This window comes from Puma concolor, chromosome B4, assembly GCF_028749965.1.
Source record: "Puma concolor isolate L17-30 chromosome B4, mPumCon1.1.hap2, whole genome shotgun sequence".
In the NCBI taxonomy this organism is placed as follows: domain Eukaryota; kingdom Metazoa; phylum Chordata; class Mammalia; order Carnivora; family Felidae; genus Puma; species Puma concolor.
In genome coordinates this window covers 111,206,456-111,226,658 of record NC_141673.1, presented here as the reverse complement: position 1 = coordinate 111,226,658, position 20,203 = coordinate 111,206,456, and the positions used below count along the sequence as shown (strand labels likewise).

The following is a 20,203-nucleotide window of genomic DNA, read 5'->3' as shown; positions in this document are numbered from 1 at the left end:
GAATCTGAAACAGCCTCCAGGCTCCGAGCTGTCAGCACAGAGCCCGACGCGGGGCTCGAACTCACAGACCATGAGATCATGACCTGAGCCAAAGTCGGACGCTCAACCAACTGAGCCACCCAGGCGCCCCATCACTTTTTAAATTTAAGTCAGAATTCACTGACTTAGGGTCTGCTGTTCTTTTTTAAAATTAATTCAGTGAAGTTTTATTTACATTTTTTTTTTTGCAATTTGGAATAAAGATGGTTTTAAGTTATAATTAAACATTTACATGTTTATGTGTTTGAATTGGCTCCTACATACAAGTTTAGGACTATAAAGATGTTAGTATCAAGTAGAAAGAAGCCAGATGAAATCTTAATTTAAGTAAATTTTATTCCTTCCTCTTTTGGCTATGAACTCTTTTTTTTTTTTTTTTTTTTTTTTTTTAGTTTTCCACCCTTATTTATCTTTCTCTTCTTCATTTATTATGAAGACTTGAAAGTACTACTTTTTTAAATTAAAAATTATTTTTTTACCAAAATCCTCAAATTTTCATCCCACACATAATCTTTTCCTTACTCCTGTGATATTAGTAGCTCTAGGGGAGGAGTGCTCAATGGCAATGAGTAGAAGTCACAGATTTTTTTTTTTAATTTTTTTTAACAATTTTTTTTTTTCAACGTTTATTTATTTTTGGGACAGAGAGAGACAGAGCATGAACGGGCGAGGGGCAGAGAGAGAGGGAGACACAGAATCGGAAACAGGCTCCAGGCTCTGAGCCATCAGCCCAGAGCCCGACGCGGGGCTCGAACTCACAGACGGCGAGATCGTGACCTGGCTGAAGTCGGACGCTTAACCGACTGCGCCACCCAGGGGCCCCGAAGTCACAGATTTTTTAAATACAGGAATTTTAAAGAACTTAATCCCTAGACTAGTTGATATATCATACTGGTTACTGTGATGTATGGTAAGTTGGAGATGGGGAAACCATACTTGGGTTAACACAGACTTGAAACCAAATACCATGACTGTATAAGGATGTACACAGAGACATTTGTATAACCACTAAAACCACCTTAGTAGAGCAATATTTAGTGCATTAATGAATTACACTCTAGACATACTCTTCATGTAAGGTCAGTGTGCTCAACATTCAACCTGTGTATAGAGTGAGCTACTTAATTATGGGGTATAGCTTACCTGAGACTTTAGGAGTAAAAAAGAAAAAGCTAACTCTCACAGCAGCTAGGGCAACTACCCTCTACCCACCATTACTACTACCAATAATATGCTAGCAGGCTTGAATCACTTAATAACAGACATTGAAGTAGAATTTAATTGATTATATAATCTAGCTGTTCAATTTTAATTCAGTTTAGATAATTTTATCAAACTAATGTTTGATGACTTAAAAGAGGAAAATCAGTATGCATATAATCTAAAATAAAAACACTTTTAATTATGCTTGAGTCCCAATCAGTCTTTGTGGACCAGTGTGAACTCTTCATTGTGATCAGCAGTGTGGCCACAGATACAAGCTTTTATGCCCCAGTTGCATGTGTCATTATAAGAAAACATTAATAAAGCCTAGGTCCCCAAAGTAAAATTAGTAGGAAATACAAAGGTATTTTAACTTCATTAGTTACTAATGGCCTTCAGAGGGGCCTATCATTTTATTTAAAAATGATTAACCAGATGTATCTGGGATTTGCTTTGAAATACTCCAGACCAAAAACAGAAAAAAAAAAAAAAGTTTGGGAATGAGTGGGCAGGGAAAATAGATGACACAAAATTCTTTGTACTTCTATGTTTGCTAGAAAATTTCCATAAGTTTTAAAAAAATAATTAGGTAGGGTCTCCTGGGTGGCTCAGTCAGTTGAGCGTCCAACTTTGGCTCAGGTCATTGTCTCGTGGCTTGTGGGTTTGAGCCCTGCGTTGGGCTCTTGCTGACAGCTCAGAGCCTGGAGCCTGCTTCAGATTCTGTGTCTCCCTCTCCCTCTGCTTCTCCCCTGATTGTTCTCTGTCTCTGTCTCTCTGTCTCTCTCAAAAATAAATGAACATTAAAAAAAATTTAAAAATAAGTAAAACAAAAGGTGTGACTAAACTCAGTTAATTTCATCATAAATTTTCCTGCTATGTATCTTGATGTGTGTTTACTGAAAGCACATATTTTGCTATCTTTGAATATTTTGTAGCCTAAAAGTTTGCTCTTCAAATCTTGAATACACACATACACACACACACACACACACACACACACACACACACACACACACACACACACAATCTAATTCTAGTATCCTGAAGCATTGGGAAATCTTGTTAATTGTCAAATGAGAGGTAACATTTTGAATGGGAAGATCTTCTGCCATTTGATAATGCCAAAATCAAGAGGGCCTTTGGTATAAAAAATAAAAGCCAGGTTAAAGTACAAGACTTATCAGTAGAAATGTTCTCCCCTAGAGCTAGGTTGTATGCATATGTGTGTTTAGCTTTATTTTCCACATCTAATTATATAATGACCAGAAAATAAAATGCTGAGAGGAACAAATTCTTGATATATCAACTTTTCACTGTGAAAGCAAAGAAGTTTTGATGGGAATTATGAGGAAACATTGAAAAAAATAAGAAAATATGGAAAGAAAAAAGTAAGGGTCTTTGTTATCTATTTCATGTTCTTACCCTCAGCAGCAACTACTCTCGCCTTAGATTTTTTTTACAAAAGGCTAGTCCCAAAGCTTGCTAATTGCATTGGCATTGAAAATTAAGTTGTAGTTAGAACGTAAAGCCATACTTTATTGAATTCTAGATTCAGGAATGGCTCAGTTGTTTATGATACAGTTTGTCACGAAATGATAGCCATCATTCATCGTTAATACACTCAGCTTTGTGCTTCTCCCACACTGTGCATACACGGCCTGTGCCTCTTCTTCTGACACTAAACTGTCAACTGAAAACACACATTCAAATATATGATAACATATGAAATTCATTCACATCCAGGCATGAAGATCTGAGGAAGCAATACCTCCTCTTTTTCTTACTTCTCTTTTAAGAAAGTAGGCATAGTTAGGTTTCTTCCAAACACTTTTATTTATTATAAAGGGTGAACCCTGAGACCCTTGAAATCTTATTTTTAAAATGTGTACAGAGGGGCACCTGGGTAACTCAGTCGGTTAAGCGTATGACGCTTGATTTCAGCTCAGGTCGTGATCTCACAGTTTTTTGGATTGAGCTCCATGTTGGGCTTTGCGCTGTGTGAAGCCTGCTTGGGATTCTCTCTCCCTCTTTCTCTGCTTCTCTCCCCCACTTTCTCTCTCTCTTTCTCTCAAAAGTAAATAAACTTTAAAAAATAAAATGTGTACAGAACATAATGCTCTACATGAGCCAGATGAACAAAAGGTTATTACGTGAGTTTCTCAGCCTCAGCACTGTTGACATTCTATAACTGATTCTTCACTGTTTGTCAATTATATCCTAATGGTGGCCTGTCAAAGAACAAAAACACAGAGAATGCATCTTGCTGAAACCTTTTGAAAATATTAACCCATCTTTCTCTTAATTTAGGTCCTAGAACTAAAGATTTATTGTTACTCTTTCCAGTAGTTCTGACAGGTTTATACAATCAGGTCTTCACCTAAATGGGCCTTTGCTTAGATCCTGGAAAAAAACGGTAGAGAATAAGTTGGAAATATTGACATACATTCCCCCACTACTGTAACATTCCTGTAAGGCATTTGCATTGATCTATAGGCCTTGTGTTATTCTGATGTATTGTTACCTTCATTGTAAATCTAGTGAGCTGATTTATATGTGATTTTTTTTTTTTTTTGAAGGGTTCTACTTAATGTCTGGTACTTAAACTAAAACATAGGGTCATACTATTTATGTTAAACTATACTGAAGTCTTGGATATTTTAACAGGAATTGAAATTGAATTAGCAATGAATTGAATTAGAGTAAAATTCAAAAAGAAAACATTTGATCCGTTCTTTGGAAACTTTTGGTTAATATGTTAACTTTTAAACATGGCTGGCAGGTCTCAGTGTTCAGAGGAAGTCTACCTCGTTATCTGCTGCTATGAGCTGCAGTTATTCAGGACATTTGGTAGACATAAATATTGTAGCACAAATTCTTTCAGTGGTTATTTTTTAAGATCCTTTCCAATGTAACATTTTATATTTCATATTTTATATTTCATCACATAGTCAAAATGGTAAAGGTTGCAGTTTTGTAGACTTAAGTTTTAAAACCAAAATATATAGTAATATAGGTTCCATTTAAAGCTACTTTCTTTTGATAGGTTAGAAAGTAGTTAGCTGAATGAAGGTATAAATTCATTGTAGTTGTGATGCTCGATAGAATTGCACTGACCGTGTTTTAAATATTAGAAGAATGCTATTTATCTATAACTAAAAACATCTGGAAGAGTGGAGAAAATCAAGAAGCTGAACTTTCTCCCTGTCTGCATCTCCACTCTTCCTCTTAAATGATTTAGTTGGTTGGATACCATGGAGGAGGGAAACTCCGTGGGTTCTATGTATTTCAAATAATTCTGAATATAACATATCTTCAAGGGTTGATGAGATTTTTCAGAGTGTTTTCCCATGAAGAAGGACCTCCCTATCAATTCAGCATAGAGATATAAGGGTAACTTGAGAATGAAGAGCGTTGGTAATTAATATGCCCGCAGTATATTCTTCCAATACGGGATTATTAAAAATGAATCTTGAAATTCTCTAATATTTCTTTTCTCTTTCTGTTAAGTTGCTATAGCCCAAGGTGGAACAATCCAGATTTCTAACCCAGGATCTGATGGTGTTCAGGGACTACAGGCATTAACAATGACAAATTCAGGAGCTCCTCCTCCAGGTGCTACAATTGTACAGTATGCAGCACAGTCAGCTGATGGCACACAGCAGTTCTTTGTCCCAGGCAGCCAGGTTGTTGTGCAAGGTACATTTTATTAATCTAATACATTTAGAATACACTGTATCACACCATTTAGTGGTGATTTTATAGTTTTATGAAATATACAGGAGGCAGATTTGGGGTGGGGGGAGGCACTTTAAAAGGCTTGAAGAGGGAATATTTTAGTACGTTAAACAAGCTAAATTATATGATTTTTACTTTTTCGCGGGCTTTACCGGCTCTAAAGAAAGGTTCCAATCAGGGTAGCATGATGGGGAAAAAGGACTTGGACACATGAGAGAATTTTTTAATTAATTAAATATCCTTTCTCTGGGGGTTATAAATATTATACCTAATACATATTTTTATTACCTGGTCTATGAAGATTTAAGTATCCAGTGCATGGTGCACTGAATTGGGGGTTTTCCCCAGATGTTACACTCAAGTCTAAGTTCTAGACATCTCATTTCAAAACAAATGCTGATATTTGTTTCTCTAGACCATTCCAGGTATCCACTCTATTTCATATGGAAGTAGTGAAATAAAATAGTTGGGATGTAGCCCTAAGCTTTCAGGGTAACCTAAGATTTCAGTTAAATTCAAGTTATACATTGTTTTAATATCATTCATTTGTGCTCATAATAACTATAATGTGTTTAATACAACTTGCAAAAATCCTATATTTTAATTTAATAACTCTATTCCTCTTGGCATTTGCTTAGATGTTTGATGTAGCACTAATTTTAAGGGGGATAATATTCATTCTTTTGGTTTGAAAGTCTTGCAAGTATGGAAAAAAAGCAGATTCTGACTGACGAGTCTCTTGATAATTAGCTTTACCCTTAGGTGTTTTGGAGGTTAATGTGGACTATAATAAAAGTATATGAAGAACTGAAGGAGTTCATATATGGAGTAAAAAAATCCATAGTACTTCCCTAGTATTTTGTTTTCTTTACTTTGTAAAATCAAAATCATCTGTTTTATTTCCCCTGATTCCCATGAACCCTCTATGTCTAAATAAATAATCATAAAAAGTCATCATTTCTTCTAATTTATCTTTTTTTATGTGGAAAATCTACTGTAAACCTGATATTTTAACATAAGGAGAGCTTTAAAAATGTTTTCTGTTTTGCATAGATCATACAATAATGAGTTTTGTGCTTTTGGGGTTTTATTGAAGGAATCTTCTCTTCTGTAAGCCAAAGACATTTTTCTATATTAGTTATATTAGCTTTATAGCTTTACCTTTCACATTTATGTCCTTAGTCCACCCCAGGTCCACTTCTGTGTATGGTATTAGGTGGGAATTCACTGTCATTTTTCTCCACATATGGAGCCAGTTTTCTCCTACTAATGGTTTATCCTTTCCCCATTAACTTGTGGGGCAATGTTAATTATATAGTAAGTTCTCATGTATTCTCAGATCTGTTTCGGAACTGTCTATTTTGTACTATTGGTCTCCTTTTCTGTATGCCAGTACCATACTGATTTGTTCTCAGAACAAGTTTCCCTTTTTTATCTTAAAAAAAAAATTCTATTAGTGCTGATTTAGCTTGTATGACCCATTATTCTTCCATATGCATTTAGAACAAATTTGAGTTTCTAAATAATGTTACAATAATAAAACCAGCAATGAGGTTGCATTTAACTTATAGATTAATTTAGGGGAAACTGAAGTCTTTTTTTTAATTCAAATATAATTGACATATATCATTAGTTTCAACTGTACTGGTTTGACATTTGTTTAAAACACAGTAAGTGATTACAGTAAGTCTAGTTAACATCCATCACCACAGTTACAAATTGCTTTTTTCTTGTGATGAGAACTGTTAAGATTTAGTCTCTTAGCAATTTTCAAATAGGCGACATAGTATTATTAACCGTAGTCACCATGCTGTACATTATATCCCCAGGACTTTTTTGTACCTTTTGATCCCCTTCACCCATTTTACACCCTTCCTGCCAGCACCTCCCTCCCCATCTCTGGCAGTCACCAGTCTGTTCTCTGTATCTGAGTTCTGGGTTTTTTTTGTTGTTGTTGTTGTTGAAGATTCCACTTGCAAGTACCATCATACGGTGTCTTTCCTTTGTCCGACTTCACCTAGCTTATTGCCTTCAAGTTCCACCCATGTTGTCACAGATAGCAAGATTTCCTTCTCTTATGTATAATAATAATCCAGTGTGTGTGTGTGTGTGTGTGTGTGTGTGTGTGTGTGTGTGTGTGTACACACTACATTTTCTTTATCCACTCACCTATCAATGGACACTTAGGTTGCTTTCATATCTTGGCTATTGTAAATAATGCTGCAATGAACATGGGAGTGAATATATCTTTTCCAGTTAGTGTTTTTGTTTTCTTTGGGTAAATACCCAGTAGTACAATTGCTGAATCATAGGGTAGTTCTTTTTTTAACTTATTGAGGAACTTCCATACTGTTTTTTATAGTGCTGCACTGATTTACATTCCTACCAACAGCGTACAAGGGTGAGGGAGAACTGAGGTCTTCATAATGTTAAACTGACCTATTCCAAAGCACAGAATGTCTCATTTATGTAGATCTTATTTTAACTTTTTTTAACAGTTGAAAATTTTCTGAATGGAAGTCTTCCATATTCTTTGTTAAGTTAGTTCCTAAATGCTTTATGGTTTTTGTTGCTAGTATGAATGATACATTCTTCAGTAGTTGCTGGTGTAGGTAAATATCACTAACTTTTTAAAAAGTTTTTTTTTATTTATTAATCTTGCCAAACTGAAAATTACTTCTGGTAACGTGCATATTCTTTGTGAATCTACCTCTGATAGTATGTGAATGTTTATATCAAATACTAGTAAGATGTTTGTTTCTTCCCTTTCAGGCTTTATTCCTTTTGTTTTCTTTTTTGTCTTTTCCTTTTTTGCCCTTTCCTTTCCTTTTTCTCCCTTCTCTTTAAAATACTGGTGGGTTGGGGCGCCTGGGTGGCTCAGTCGGTTGAGCGTCCAACTTCAGCCAGGTCACGATCTCGCGGTCCGTGAGTTCGAGCCCCACGTCAGGCTCTGGGCTGATGGCTCAGAGCCTGGAGCCTGCTTCCGATTCTGTGTCTCCTTCTCTCTCTGCCCCTCCCCCATTCATGCTCGGTCTCTCTCTGTCTCAAAAATAAATAAAAATGTTTAAAAAAAATTTTAAAAAAATAAAAATAAAAATAAAAATAAAATACTGGTGGGTAGGAGTTCCACTTCTATGTTCAATACAGGGTCAGTGGGCATTCTCATGTTCCTCTCTATCACCTTACATCCTGTCATTCCTTTGGAAGGTCACAGCAATTTGTGAGTTCTCAGACCTTTTCTAGATTGATCCCTCAGCAGTGTTTAACACGGTTGACTTCTGCTTCCTTCACTTTCCTGATACTGCATTCTTACCATTTTTTTCTTCTCTTTCTTCTACATCTCTTTCAGTCTCCTTGGTTGGTCCAGTCTTCTGCTGCTCATCTCTTCAGTGTTAGTGGTGTTAGTCAAGATTGAATCCTGGGCCCTCTTTCATCTGACTTGAGCACTCTGCCTGACCATGGCTTCAGTTCAATGTGACCATGCCCCTGACTCCAGCTGGCTACTTAGAGGTTCCACACACATCTCTTGACTTTTTAAGACCAAAACCACATCCATTTTCCCCACCCCAGTTCTCTTTTGGTTTACCCTATTTCAGCAATGAACTACTGCCCAGCCTGTTGCTTCAGGCTAGAAACCCGTGTGTCATCCCTTCTTCCTCCCAGCCAAACCACACATCTCTCCACCCCTCTCCACTCTGTCCTCATTCTACTTCCGGCTACCGTCCCCTCTGACCTGTCATTCCCTCTGCCAGGTGGCTGCCCTGAAGCTGGTAGTTGTGGAGTAGCTTCCTGATTTTCCTAATCATGCTAGAGGTGGCAGATCCCTTGTTGGCCCAGTTTTTTTGAGAATCGTTCCTGAAAGTTCAGGCTCCCTTTCTTCATCCCTCTCAGTAATTCTGGGAGCTACTAATAATCCTTAAAAACAAAAGTCTCTGCCTTCAACCTTTTCTTTTTTCCATTTTACTCTCACTTCTGCAGTTCAGAGTGGTATTTCTAAAATTCAAATCTAATCATGTCAGTCTCCTGTTCAGAATTCTTCAGTGATTGCCTGTTTCTTGTTAGACAAAGTCCAAAATCTTTAACACCCAAATTGCTGCTTGATCTAGGCCTTGCTTCCTTTACTAGACTTCTCCCTCTTTTGTAATGCAGCTGTGTGCTGGTTTTCTTTAATTTTCCGTGCTGTGCCATGCTCTCTCACTTTTCCAGGGCTTCACACTTAGCCATTGCCCTGACAGTAACACTTATGCCCATCATTTGCAGTCTTTGGGCTTCATCTTAGATAGTATGTCCTCCAGGAAGCCTTGCCCGATCCTGCAGATCTGGTTCAGGTAACGTGCGGTCAGTTCCTACTGTACCTTCTTAGACTACGTGAGACATGCTTAGACAGTAACTTCTGTTTCGATAGGGATCCTTAGTACCTAGCACAGTCCCTGGCATATGATAAATGTTTAATAACTATTTATTAAATGAACGTGAAATTCTCTTCTTCTGTGAAAATGTTATTAGTTCTATGTGCTGGTTAACTGAGTTTATCTGGTCCATGGAATGTATTAAAACTTCACTAACAGCAGTAATCAACCAAACAGCGAACTTCCTTCTTTCCTTTCTTTCCTTCACCTTTTTTTATACTAATATTTATTGAACACCTAAGTGCCAATTTAAAGAAATTAGATTAAAGTAAATTTGAAATTTCTGAAATTGGTAATAAAATTGACCAGTACCCTTGAACCCAAACCCTTAGATAGGGCTGGAATGGAAAAGAGTCTGTCATGGAGCCTCTGATTGGGATCAATGTCCGGGTTGATCTCTAGACTTTCTTACTTAACTACATGTCTTCAGTTCATGTGCTTTGGAGAATTAGTAGAATCTTAAATACTCCCAGAAATTCCACCTCCATCTGAGTATAAAGTCCTGCCTTTATTAAAAAGTGCTTAGTTGAATAAGGCAAAAATGTGGTGGAATGCCCTTTCGTTGGCATAAGGTTAGGTTGAATTCTAATCATGTAAGTGAATGGGTTTTATTCAACCCACTGGTGAAGATAAAAGGCCTGAGTGCTGTGTCACTTATTTTTGTGTAGTAGACATGCAAATCATTTCTTTTCCCAGACTATGGTCTGTTATATGGACCAAGACCTAATTTTTTGTCTAACCTTGCCACTGTTAAATCTCCTGTAATGATCTAGCTCTTTATGCACTGAACATTCATTAAGTGATCCAAATAACATTTGGCATTAAAAGAAAAATTATGAGGGGCACCTGGGTGGCTCAGTTGGTTCAGCGTTCGACTTTGGCTCAGGTCATGATCTCGCAGCTTGTGAGTTCAAGCCCCGCATCAGGCTCTGTGCTGACAGCTTGGAGCCTGGAGCCTGCTTTGGATTCTGTGTCTCCCTCTGTTTCTGACCCTCCCCCACTCACACTCTATCTCTCTCTGTCTCTCTCTCAAGAATAAATAAACATTAAAAAATTTTTTAAGAAAAATTATGAGTAGTAATTGTGATTTATTTATGAATTTTTTTTTTAAATCCCCGAATTCTTTTCACGGGATTTTAACTTAATAAAATAATTGAGCCTCATGAAGTTGCTGTTTTTGTGGGTCAAAAAGATCAAATAGCAAATTCCTGTGGTTCAAACTAATATTTATGGAAGAATGCTACATAATAGTTCTTACATTTGGCACAGTGAATTTTTTAAATGTATTTACTCCTTTTAAGTGAAATTAGCAAATTCTGTGTCACCTTAGGAACAGCTTGATTTTATGGTGCTGTAGCAATAGTACAGCGAATAAAACTGTTAAGTGAACGAAGGTGGATGGATATTTCTTTCTTGATGAATTTAGAAGTGTCTAAGAAATACATTTCTGTATTTCACAATGTTTTTCTGGGCTGATTATCAGGTTTTTGTTGTTTTTAATCTCTATGTTTTTTCTCCTAAGTTACGAAAAATGTAGTTTATACCCTCGTTGTTTTTCTAGAAACCTTGGATAGAACAATAATAAAGAAGTTAGTTGCTCCATGAGAAACAATCTTGGAACTTAATGCTAATGAGTTGGGTTTTTTTTGTTTTGTTTTGTTTTGTTTTTGCCAGAGCCACCACAGATTTCTATGTAAAAATAAGAAACAAAAACATTAATATGGTTTATTACGGGAAGGTTTTTTATAGGGGTTTGGTTTCATTGAGCTCCTCTGTGACAAAGCAAATTGATGGCAGTGATAGGCTAATGATGTCATTGTGATGTCAGTTACTCCTACTTATCCTGCACATGCTTGCTAGTTTGGAACACTGTATGTGGACCTGTGATAGGGGAGGCAAGACAGTTCTGTATGCAGAAGCCCATCATGGCTGTAACTGGAGATGAAACAGGTAAGGATTTTAAAGAGAGATTTAAATTAATTCTGATTTTTTTTGAAGTTTAGAAAAATGAGGACCCTCAGTGTTTCAAAAAGTGCTAATTTTCTATTAGCTGAGGGGTAAGAAGTTTCCTTTAATATGTATCTGTATGTATTCAACACACTCTGTTAAAGCATCTTAGCGTAAGTGCTTCTTTGCTCAGCATATCGTTTGTTTGACCAAGGCAGTAATCCTGTCTCTCGTCTTCCACATACTGCTTTACTAAAATAAACTGTTACTTCATCTGCAACCTGTTGCAAATCCAGTGCAGCTACAAGTTAAACATACGTAGTGTTAAACTTGTAAAAAATTAAGCTTCCGATTTCATTGTTGAGTACAAACGTTGCTCCAAAACAGAATAGGAAAACCCATCGTGTTAGGGGTGTTTGTGTGCCTACTTGTTTCTTTCCTCCTGTATTTAAAATGGTCTGTACCTCAGCTAATCGAGTTCAAAGGGCTGACGTCACTACATTTCCTGGAATCGTGTTCCGCAGGGAAGTGGAAAAGTTAAACTCCAAGCGAGCTGCACATTGACGTCAGCCCCGAGTCATGCTGTGATTTAGTCAGTTCCTTTCTGCTTTGTCAAGTGCTGCTGACAGATTTAGAGCTGTTAACTAGCTCGCCGCTGCCACTATCTCCAAGATCGCTCTTAGACTGAATAGCTTTTCTCGTAAGCCTTACTTTAACATTTCTCTTGATCTTGAGGTAAGTATCTGCTTGACGAGGGGGAACTTTGTGAAACCTGTAATGCTTGGCTGAGCAGAACTCCGCAGCCGTCTGTCCCGCTGTGGACGGACGTGGGAAGGCTGAGCCTCCTGCTCAGGCCGCCCGGCACGTGCCCGGGGAGAGGTGGGCTCAGGAGCTCGAGGATTTCCGTACCCTTTGGTCGCTCCCGGCACTTGCTAGTCAGAGTGCCCTCTAGTGCTCAGTCAGGGAAGTGCTGGGCTTAAATTGTTTCCCACCCCGTCACAGTGCTTTAAAGTTGTGATCCGAAATCCTTCCGTGGTTTGCTTTTCTTAAGTACAGGTAATGATTCTGACTTAGTTACTAATATCCTGTATGTGGTTGCATTGTTGTTTATTCAGGGATGTCTCATTTCTAACTCTGTTCTGAATTTGCACTTGAATTCCTGTGGAATGGATGATTATGAACAGCTTCACCACGGTTTAGTTTTTCAGAATTAGTGGGTCTCGGTTCTCTTCCTAGATGAGAACATTCCATTGTTTTGAGCAGCTAAAACCGGTATTAAAGCGTTTTGAAAATTATCTTGAGGCACTATTATTTTTCTCAGGATTTTTTATGAAATTTTAGAGAAGCTATAGATTACAGAAGTTCTCAAATAACAAATTTATTGTAAGATATAGATGGACTTAATCTCAAATACTGCATGTCATATGCTAGAAGCAAAAGGCATTTTGCGCATATGTTTATTTGCTAAAAATTTTAATTGGTTTATATCTTTCTTACTAACTTTTAATTCCAATTCTCATGTCTAACCATGAGAGAAAAGTAAAATATAAAAGATTTGAAAATACACAGAATATATTTAAAGATGAAAGTTAAAGGTAAAAATTTGCATATATTTTAAACCATTGTTTGTAAATAAGTGAACATTTTTATACATTTATGTGACAAAATGAGCATACACCATCCTTGAATGGACTTCTTTTCACAGTTTTTTTCATAATGGTTAAACATGAGTTAGTTTTTCCAAATTAAAAATTTCCAAATGCTAAAACTAAAAAATGTCAAACTTTTTTCACAAGACCTCATTTAGTTTTGGAAATCATTATTTTTAGAATCTGATTAGTTTTCACAGAACCAATTCTATTTTGAAATGCTGTTTAAAAATGAGAAACTTTTTTTTTTTTTTTTGAAGAGCCCAAAGAGCATAGGGTTTAAGAGACTTTTTTGAAAGAATAGTAGAGCAGCTTTAGGACCCACCTTTGGATTATATCATTTTGGGCTACTTGTGTGAATTGGTGAACCAAATGGACTGATCTAAGATACTTGGTTTATGCACTTTTTTTACCATGGCCCACATTTTATATCATGATGCAGTAGACCTGTGTGTGTGTGTGTGTGTGTGTGTGTGTGTGTGTGTGTGTGTACATAAAACAAATTTTAAAAATAATACTTATCTTTACATATAGTAAAGATGATGTACTTGTACTTTTCTATTTTTTTTTTAATTGCTATTCTTGGCCCATGAAATTGATTTTATAGCTTACTAATGGGCTACAACTTGTAGTTTGAAAAACTGATGTAGACCAAAATCAGGTTCCTAACAATGACTGGTCTGGGAAGAGTTTTTATGAGTTTTTAATGTTTAAAATTGAGAGAGAAAGAGAGAGCACAAGCAGAGGAGGAGCAGAGAGAGAGGGAGACACAGAATCTGAAGCAGGCTCCAGGCTCTGAGCTGTCAGCACAGAGCCCGATGCGGGGCTCGAACCCATGAACTCCCAACTCATGGATCCTGACCTGAGCTGAAGTTGGACACTTAACCGACTGAGTCACCCAGGAGCCCCTAGGAGTATTTACTTACAGGATCATAGAATCAAAGGCAGAAAGCGAATATCTAAGGTTTATAGAATTGTATTATTGATTCTTTTGGGTATAGTCTAATTTTTTGTTAGAAATAGTTTTTGGCTTTATTCATAAGCTGATTATGTTAAGAGCCTAATTCCATATGTTTTACTCTCTGAGTCTAAAAAATTCTAATATGTTGTATTCAGCCTGGATTTCTGAACTGTTAGAAACAAACGTTCCAACTTATTCATATTTGGAAAATAATATCTTAGTTAATATTTGATGCATGAGAATAAGAATACATTTCACCTTGTGAAAGGAGGGTACTCGAAAAGGTTTTTGTTTGGGAATTTTCACATAAAGAATGGTTTGGATTAGGTGTAACAGCTTAAAGTTGGTAGCAAAGCAAGTTATAATTATGTTGTAAGTGGGAAAAAAAACCCAAGTCATTTATCTACCTTAAGTTTTAATTAAACTCCAAATGTGTATGGAGGGTTTACTGACATTTCTATTGTGCTATTTTCCCACTATTTTTGAAAAAATTTCAGTGAAATATAATTTGGGATGATTGTAAAACTCTGCCTGGTTTTATTTGCCTATATGACTATATCACCTAATAAAATAATTATACTTTGCATTTATGTAAGCATTAAAATAAAAAAATAACAATGTTGCAGTATACATACAAATACAAATGTGGTCAGTGCTATCAAAGAAACTATCAGATCATGAGAGACCTATAGGAAGCAGGTAATATAGGTTAAGGTAGGCCTCACTGAAGAAACTATATTTAAATACCCAAAAGGAGAAGCATTTTCCATGTATTCTTACTGATGCACTCCGAGCAGATACTATTATATTCATTTTTTGTATAACAACATGGATCAGTGTGGTAAATAACTCTTCCAAGTTTACAAAGCTAACAAGTGGTGAACGAGTTTGGATCTTCAGACTTCCAGAACAGACCTTGTCTCGTTCTGTTTCCACAGAACATTCACACAGAACATTGCTCCACAAAGGTCACCTGAGAAATTAATACAGAACATTGCTCCACAAAGGTCACCTGAGAAATTAATCCTAATGTTAGATGTTAATGTTAATGTTAGATGAGTTACCTACCACAGAATACTACATGCTAGTTATAAAACATACAAAATTAGGTTAGCATCATTTTAAGTAGTCAAAGTGGATTTTTTCTAGAGTATTTATTATTACTCTCATAGGACAATGGAGTGTGTATTTGCTATGATATAGAACCTTTAATTTCAATATTTATAATTTCTTATCTACGTAAACTTTTTTTGACTCAAGATTTTCACTTAAACAACTCAGGAAGTTCCCTCTATGTACCTTAAAGTAAAAATATTTAATGGCTTAATTCTTTGTGGTCTATGTGTCATAGTTATTGTAACAAATTTGAAAATGTTCAGTGTTTAAACAGTCATGTTTATATAGGGTTTAATTTTCCTGGGAAAAGTAGAGCAGTGGAGAAGGGACAGTCTCTGACAGTGTGAGACACCAGGCAAGGACACAACTTATTTGCACATTGGGAACACTGGTGTGGTGGTAGGAGAGGAGCGAACCAAATGAGAAAAGTGAAGACATCAGTAGCTTCTTGGAGCTACAGAAAAAGTCCCCCGCTTTATAAGTATGACTTCAAACTTACCTCTATTGCTGGTTCCTTAGGTATAGTTGGGATTAGGGACACCTAGCAAAGTGACACATGAAGGTAGGAAGCTCCATTTATAAGAATGTTGTTATCCAGTTAATGTGCTCAGTACTGCAGAGATCTCGATAAGATATATACACAAGCAAGATCACCACCATTTGGGATGCGGAAAAGTTGTTCCATTTTGAAAGCTATCAGGATAGGCATTTGGCTGAATTTCTTATTACTGTCTTTGTTAGGAAGAAACAAACACCTCTTTGACTTGTGAGGCTTTTCATTGTCTTATTACCAGTCTGATGAGCTTGCACCATTTGGTTATTTGTGTTTCTCCACCTTTGAGGTTCCATTCTAAATGATTATAAACATTGAAAAGGACATTTTATATTATCTTTTAATAACTTACTTTCTAAAGGAATATAATACAGCATAACAATTTTTAATAGGCATATTTCTGGACAAAATAAGGAATAAGAGCCATATATTTCAATCATTCTATTACCCAGGTTTGTTAGAAGGGAAACTCCAGGGGAAAATATATTTATGGATGTTATATGCCTTTTAACTAATATACAGCATAAGCATAATTTGGAACATTGTCTTTCAGAACTTAAGGAAGGGAAGAGGAAGGGAACTAACATTTGCTGAATGCCTACCATGTGCCAGGCACTGTGCTAGACACTTTGACATACATTACAGGGGTTATTGTGAGTATTAAATGAGATAATGTATCCCCATTTTACAGATGAGGAAACTGAACTTGCCCCAAGTCACATGGCTGGTAAGTGGCAGAGCTGGAACAGAATCCAGACTCCAAATCCCGTGCTTTTTCTCCTATACCGTGTTTATAGCTTGCAAAGAGAGGTATGAAGTTAATGACCAAAATTGAGAGTTCTAGGAATCTTCTTTTCCCATGAAATATTGATACTAAACCTAAAACACACTAAAAAATTCATGTCAGGATAGTTGGACATATACTATAGTTAGAACTCATCTGCTTCTCAGGTGCCAGATGACTAGTATCTAAGGGAAGAGTAGGAAATAATGCCACTTTGAATAAATACAGAGCATCTTGTAAGGGCTTCCCATGTCTCAGTGTTAAAGACTTAAAGACTTAGCTATAATAACAGCTAATAATAGTCTTAAAATAATAAGACTGCTTATTTTAAACATTCAAATGACAGTGGGCTTGTTCAAAACCCTGGGAAGTTCAAAATTTACTTTGTAGTGTATGTGTAAACCCATCAAGCATCCATTATATGCCAAGTAGCATGCTAGATTATAGAGAGTACCAAAGTAAAAAAAAGATATCCTTGACTTGTATTTAAAATTTTTATTGCCTTAGAATAAATTAGTATGTAAATATCTTTTTCTTATTATCTTCAGTCATAACTGTAAAGCCCCCACTGATGACTCATTTATTTTCAGAAATAATGTATACAGTGAAGTACTAGAACAAAAAATAATGTGGACACTTTTAGTAGTTAGATGGAACAGAAATTGGCCTCTATAGGAGTACAGAGATAAGACTGTGTCATCAAAGAATGTAAGATGGTTCTTTGAACTGTGATTCTAGGTATCCAGTCTACTTTAAATTACCACTGAATTCATACTTCTGGAAACTGAAGTTAACTAAGAGAAAAACTTTTTTTTTGTCACTTGTTTCAACAACAACATTTTTTGACATTTGGATTTTCTCAAAATAAGAGATTCTCTTTGCCCATATCTTTTTAATGTATTTACTAAGATCATAGTTGAATATATGGAATTCATCCATTGACATTTACTCTGTGACCACTAAAAGTGTACCATCATATAGATTCTTTGGGATATTACAGACATTTCTTAATTCCTACTAATTAATACTAATTCATATTTCTGTCATAAACTACTGAGCTACAATCTGATTTTTATTGAAGGAGATAAATATAGAGTATGTCTCAAACATTGTAATAAAACCCAATATATTAGCTGACATCGCAGAACTAATACATCTAAATATATCATCCCCTTCCAAGTTATCATTTTGAAGTGGTATTTTATTTCCCTAGCTGTTGGCTCAAAATCTTTTATTAAAAATTTTTTTAATGTTTATTTATTTTTGAGAGAGAGAGAGAAAGAGAGAGACAGAATGTGAGCAGGGGAGGAGCAGAGAGAGAGGGAATCCGAAATAGGCTCCAGGCTCTGACCTGTCAGCACAGAGCCCTACACAGGGCTCCAACTCACAAACCGTGAGATCATGACCTGAGCCGAAGCCGGACGCTCAACCGACTGAGCCACCCAGGCGCCCCTCAAAATCTTTTAAGCATACTTGTTTTGAACTGCTTTTATCCTCCATGGTACCAAATTTGGTCCTTTGAGGGTGGTTTCAGCTTTTGGAAACAGGCAAAAGTTTAGAACCATTTCTGGTTTTAAGACCAATGAATGAACTTTATTTTTCATGTGTGATCTATACCTGCCCCCCTTTTTTCCTTTTTTAAAAAAATATATATATCCTTAAACAAACTTTTATGGATCATATAAGCATTCTGCTCTAACTTTATAGTACAGAAAATAGCAGATGTATACAAAAGGAGAGAGAGAGTATAATGAACCCCTCTGTACCTTCCCATTAATTGTGTTGCACTTCTCTGTGACCAGTGTGTGTGCAAAAGAACAACCCAGACCAAGGTCTGTATCCACGCTGCCTGCAAATGTCAACATGGTGACATGTAAACTTCTCATCCGTCACTGGCTATTGTTCCAGTTTTAGAAAGTCTGTGTAGCCTCCAGCTGTTCTATTGTTTCAACCTTTATTATCCCATAACCTTCTTCCCTGGATGTGGGTAAAGAGAAAAGAGGACAGAACAATGCAATTCTATGCTCCATTCTATCTCCTCTGACAATGAGATTAAAATATAAAAAATCTTTAGTCAGCAGTTTATAACTGTTTATAAAATTATCTTCTTAAATATTTCCAAGCTGGGGCGCCTGGGTGGCGCAGTCGGTTAAGCGTCCGACTTCAGCCAGGTCACGATCTCGCGGTCCGTGAGTTCGAGCCCCGCGTCAGGCTCTGGGCTGATGGCTCGGAACCTGGAGCCTGTTTCCGATTCTGTGTTTCCCTCTCTCTCTGCCCCTCCCCCGTTCGTTCATGCTCTGTCTCTCTCTGTCCCAAAAATAAATAAACGTTGAAAAAAAAAAATTAAAAAAAAAATATTTCCAAGCTGTAAGATAATATGGCATAGAAGGAGATATCTGTGTATATAGTATTTTAAATAGTCACAAAAACCAATTTAGGATTTTCCCCAAGTTTATTAATAGAGACTTTGCTGGTGATCATTATATTTATCACAGTTACTATTAATCACCATTGTTTTTCAAATTATAGAAGGAAGGGGCAGTGCAACCTTATAAATGGTATTTTTGTTAATTTTATGAAGACCGTTAAGTGATCTTCCCCCAAAGCCATTTTTTAAATTTTTTTCTTTATTTTTCACCTAATTCTTAAGCTCTGGGGGGGGGGGGGGGGGGGGGACTGGCATTTACCCAAAAGGAGCACACAGATTAGTTTTTGACTGACCCTTTAAATTGGTTGGCTATTTTCAGTGATAATATTCCATTTAAGTGGAAAAAGTCTGTGTCCCTTTGGTGTAAAAGTTCAGTTCTTACTCAATAGTTAGAATACATTTTAATGAAGCATGGAAGTGATGTGTTTTATATTTTGATTGGCATTGGTTCAGGCCAATTTTTGTAGGATTTAATAACTTTAAAAACTCTTTTTCTTGCCTTTAGCTTTGAGACAGCATGAATTTTGTAATATGTTGGAGTGTCAAATTAACTCTGGACAATACCTTCTCAAAGTTGAAACAGTGGTGGTAGAAACATATTTCATCACTTAAATCCATCTGTCTTTTCTAGGAAGCTATGTTTATTGTAGTAGAAAAGCAAATTTTGAGTATAAATTAGGAAACTTGGAGGACTTTTAGTATTCAATCTGAATACTAAGTAAATATTAAGTCTGTCATTTGACTATGATTGTACTATAATTGGAAAACCTTTTAAATGAATACGTAGAAATATATTATTTTCTCAAGAAACCCTTGAAAGACAAAAATTATCATTCCCCAGAGAAACTAGATTTAAGTAGAGCTTTGCTGTTTTGTTTTTTATTTTGTTTTGGTTTTTAAACTGAAAATATAGTAAGCTAGTATTTTCCTTCCCGTACCTCACTCATCTGGTAGTAGGACTTGTATTTAAAGACATTCAGTAACTGTTTCAGGCCTGATATAGGGTACAGGAAGACCTCTTATCTGGAATATTCAGAGAATGGAGATATTCTGCTTAGCTAAAATTTTTGCAGTGGTATGCTAGAACCAGCTCCCACTGGTATGTAGAGTGATTATTAAATTTTCAGGGTTTTTGTAAGCTGGTTGTAAAGGGAGCCATTATTAAAGATTATATATAAAGAAATACATATTTAATAAATAAGTTACATTAAAAAACAATGAATACTCAAAACTCATCACTTCTCATAATTTTATCTCTGCTCTTGAGGTTATTTACATGTGTTTTATCTGTATGTGCTACTTACTGTGTATGTCTTCCCATCTCTACATTCCGGGAGGCCACCCTGCTAGCCTGAAATTGGCCATGGTGAAAGTATTTC

The 20,203-nt window shown here is 36.2% G+C and overlaps 1 protein-coding gene across 30 annotated transcripts in view; it reads left to right on the top strand.

The window, feature by feature from the left end:
* The window catches only part of CREM (cAMP responsive element modulator), a 72,484-nt gene that overhangs the window by 45,198 nt on the left and 7,083 nt on the right, over positions 1-20,203 (top strand). For 12 of the 30 annotated variants that reach the window (XM_086714553.1, XM_086714560.1, XM_086714555.1 and 9 more), the window contains 2 exons: positions 4,750-4,938; positions 16,304-16,339. The exons of 5 other annotated variants lie outside the window; for them this stretch is intronic. In XM_086714553.1, coding sequence (XP_086570679.1) covers positions 4,750-4,938; positions 16,304-16,339 — 225 coding nt within the window. 13 more of the 30 variants (XM_086714558.1, XM_086714557.1, XM_086714569.1 and 10 more) reach the window with 8 other exon arrangements.